At 46.5% G+C, this 3,400-nt stretch overlaps 1 protein-coding gene across 1 annotated transcript; it reads right to left on the reverse strand.

The window, feature by feature from the left end:
- Positions 1–2,719: 2,719 nt before the first annotated feature.
- Positions 2,720–3,004, reverse strand: PtA15_17A278 (uncharacterized protein; the record flags this gene model as incomplete). Its single annotated transcript, XM_053164377.1, has 1 exon — positions 2,720–3,004. One exon carries the CDS (start codon positions 3,002–3,004, stop codon positions 2,720–2,722), a length of 285 nt encoding a protein of 94 aa, XP_053028351.1.
- Positions 3,005–3,400: the final 396 nt, after the last annotated feature.

The following is a 3,400-nucleotide window of genomic DNA, read 5'->3' on the forward strand; positions in this document are numbered from 1 at the left end:
TTATGGTGTTCAAAGTTGGTTTGCATAATTTTATGCATGCATAAATCATAAAATCATAAAAATATGTTGGTGAGGAAATTTTGTATTACATAATCAGACAGGCATATTCCCTGCAAAAAAGTTTTTATGATTTTATGATTTATGCATGCATAAAATTATGCAAACCAACTTTGAACACCATAATTGGAAAAATCTCAATATTCATCTGCTCGGCAAAATTTATGTCTATAAATGAAGCGGACGCGCCTGAATCAACCAGTACAGAAACATCAGCCTGCATCTTATCACGAATCAACAAGGATCCCTTAAAGAAAGGGTGATGATCTGGGCGAGGTTACTTCTGTATTAAATGAGACTGCTTACTATTGTTCTCACTGAACTTCTCCGCCATGCAGGAATTGAAGTAAATTTTGCCAGCTAACATGGGTTCCATTTCAACAGCATCAACCACCAAAGACGGATCTTCATCCTTTCCTTCCGCGTTGGACACCCTCTTCTTAAACAGCAAACCATTGACTTCCGCCAGAGACTGACACTTCTTCCCTTTATCAGGGCGTCCCACAGGTGGTGTCACAGCAGCCAAATCCGGTCGAGGAGCTCCCGGCGCTTGGCGAGCAGAAGTCAATTGTTGGTCTGATTGATTCTTGGGTGCCCACATTGAATCACTTCTCTTGCCGCCCAATCTCTTCTTTCTTCCTGCTCGACTACCCCATTCCTTCCACAAGGCTATCATGTCGGTCATGTCCATCTCCATCGCTTCCCCCAAAACACAACCACAAGCGTTGTCATGAGCCGTGTCATACTCACCCCCACAACAAATACAGATTCCACAATCCATGCAACCCTTGCAAAACGCGGTGTACAAAAAACCAACATCTTTCATTGCAGCCAAAATTTCATTGAGATCCATGGGTTCTCCCTCCGTAAGTTTAACATGAGCTACTGGAGGGCGCGAAGTTGGAGGAAGTTGAGGGGGATGAGATTTAAAAATCTGACCAGAACCCGCTTGAGAATGAGACTGTTGACCCTTTTGATGAGATTGGGGATCGAGAATTTTGCTGACACCCGCCACATTCCGTGAGACCAATGCCACAATCTCTTGTCTTACTTCCAAGTCAACCGATTTGTCCCAAGCGCCTCAGAAAAGAGCCAGTTTGATAATGTTTGGGTCAATCGCCTTGTTGTAAGCGAGACATTTGGTTTGTTCAGCCAATTTGAGGGGTCAAAGTAACGCATTGAAGATGATGTTAAATTCTTCTACCAATTTATTTCCCTGACAAGCCGCATTAAAGGCGGCTTCTGCTTGTTCTAATTTATGTTGATTAGCAAATGTGTTCTTGATTGTAAGAAGAAAACTAGAGGCCAAGGCGGCTGCGCCGCTGCAGGAGTCAATTTATGTAAGTCTGTGATCTCCCAGTATATGTTGCAGCTTATTAATGTATGATTTCAGTATCTTCACATTGAAATCCACATATCTTTTTACTGTGTTTATGGTACAGAAGGTGAAAGTGGCCCATTATAGCACTGTATTTACAGGGGCTCAATGGAAAGATCTGTAACATGGGCCAAGCTTGCCTTCTGTACCACAAACACAGTGAAAAAATGTATGAATTTGAAAGTGAGATATTCAAAACACTTATTCATAAACAACAAAATTAACTAATGAATATTATATATAAATGGATAGATGAATGAAAACCTCACGATGGCATTTCATGATCAGTAATTAGACTTCCATTCTAATTTTGTTTGAGCACTGTTAAGGGTCCCTGTTTTCCATCTGACTTGGCATGGGCTTACTGATTTTTGTTGAGTTGAGTCAAATAGACTCTTGTTGCCTAGAGCTGGGATTTGATAAATGGAAATCCTACATTCAGTGAGCTTGAAAAATCTCAATGCCTCCCCCTCATGCCTCATGCAGAATCATTATAGTATCTGATGGAAAAACCTCTCATTGTGCAAACACAACTTTTTCTACAAGCTGAAGGGATATTTTATAAAGCTTTCATTCTACCTAGGTAGTTGGAAAGTGTCAAAGAAAGATAGGTTATGTCTGTTTCTTATTAATCCAGGCTGCCAGGTTTGTGTTTGAAATTTTTGATGTAAATTTTAGACTGGTGGTATGTATGGCATCAGTAATTAATCAAAAATCAAACTGTCAGATTTATACACAAAATGAGGCAAACTACTGCACTTGGTTCCTGAGAAGGAAGAAAGAAATATAGGGCCTTGAGCGAGATCTTTGCATTGAAAGGCAAAATAAAGGATAAATAGTACAAGGTTTGAAAACTTTGAGTTTCAACTGATACATCAACAGGTACATGAACACTGTTGTGGGAGTGGAGGCGACGGGAGGCGGCCAGCAGCCAGCGCGACTGGGCGGCCGTCGTCTCGCTGTTGTTGCCGGCGAGGGATTGGATGTGGAGGGTGAGCTGGCAGGTCTTCTGGTCGACGCCAAAGGTGAACACCGAACAGCCGTTGGCAGAAATGCCGAGGATGTCGGCGCGATGGGCGCGGATCGTCTGGCGCCGCACACACGACTTGGCGTCCCAGAAATGCACATTGCCCAGCGAGTTGCCCAAGATTATCGTGCCACTGGAGAGATAGAGATGTTTTCAGAGGCGGCTGGTGTGGTGAGAGAGAGAGAGAGAAAGGGCGACTGACTTGAGGACGGCGACGGTCCAGACGAGTGTGTGTTCTCCCTGGAGTTTCTCAACGGTCATCCGGTTGAGACAACGGCCGGAGCCGGCGGCCCACTTGCGCAGACTGGGTTCGGCGCCGCCGGCGACGAGGAAGACTGCGATTTGTTGGGGTCCTGGAGCAGGAGAGGAGTTTCGGAGGGTGAGATGCCCCAGGCGAGGCTGAGGAGACGGGTCTTGCAGGGGTCGAGCTTGCAGACGAGCTCAAGCTGGTTGTCGGCGATGGCGCCGTGGTCGCAGCCAGTGGCCAGCCGGGTGTGTGCGGGGGAGGGGGCGAGGGACCAGATGGCGACGGAGGAGGGCATGGCCAGGGTGCGCTAAGCACGTAGTTGTGATGGGCGTGTGGGCTGGTGGCTGGTGTCCATGAGAGTGGTAACTGGTCCCTTACCTGGTTAGGACCGTTTTGAAAGGCGGAGGTTACTCTTGGCTTGTGAGCGGTGGCGCGGTGATTATTGCCTTGACAATGACGGGGGTTGGGATGGGGTGCGGTGCTGACAGTTTGCGGTGTTGTGCTTGAGGCAAGGCCAGATTGTCTATAAAAGGTGGGCTGGTGTGCGGGGAGATTGTTCCGAGCTTAACTAAGCCTCTCCGAGGAGGCGCGAAGCGTCTCCGAAGGAGAGGCTTAGGACTAATGTCCCATATTTGGCCTGAGGCTGACGGATTTTTTCAATGAAAATGTGTGATTTTGTGTTTACAACTCT

The sequence above is a fragment of the Puccinia triticina genome, chromosome 17A, assembly GCF_026914185.1.
Source record: "Puccinia triticina chromosome 17A, complete sequence".
NCBI lineage: Eukaryota > Fungi > Basidiomycota > Pucciniomycetes > Pucciniales > Pucciniaceae > Puccinia > Puccinia triticina.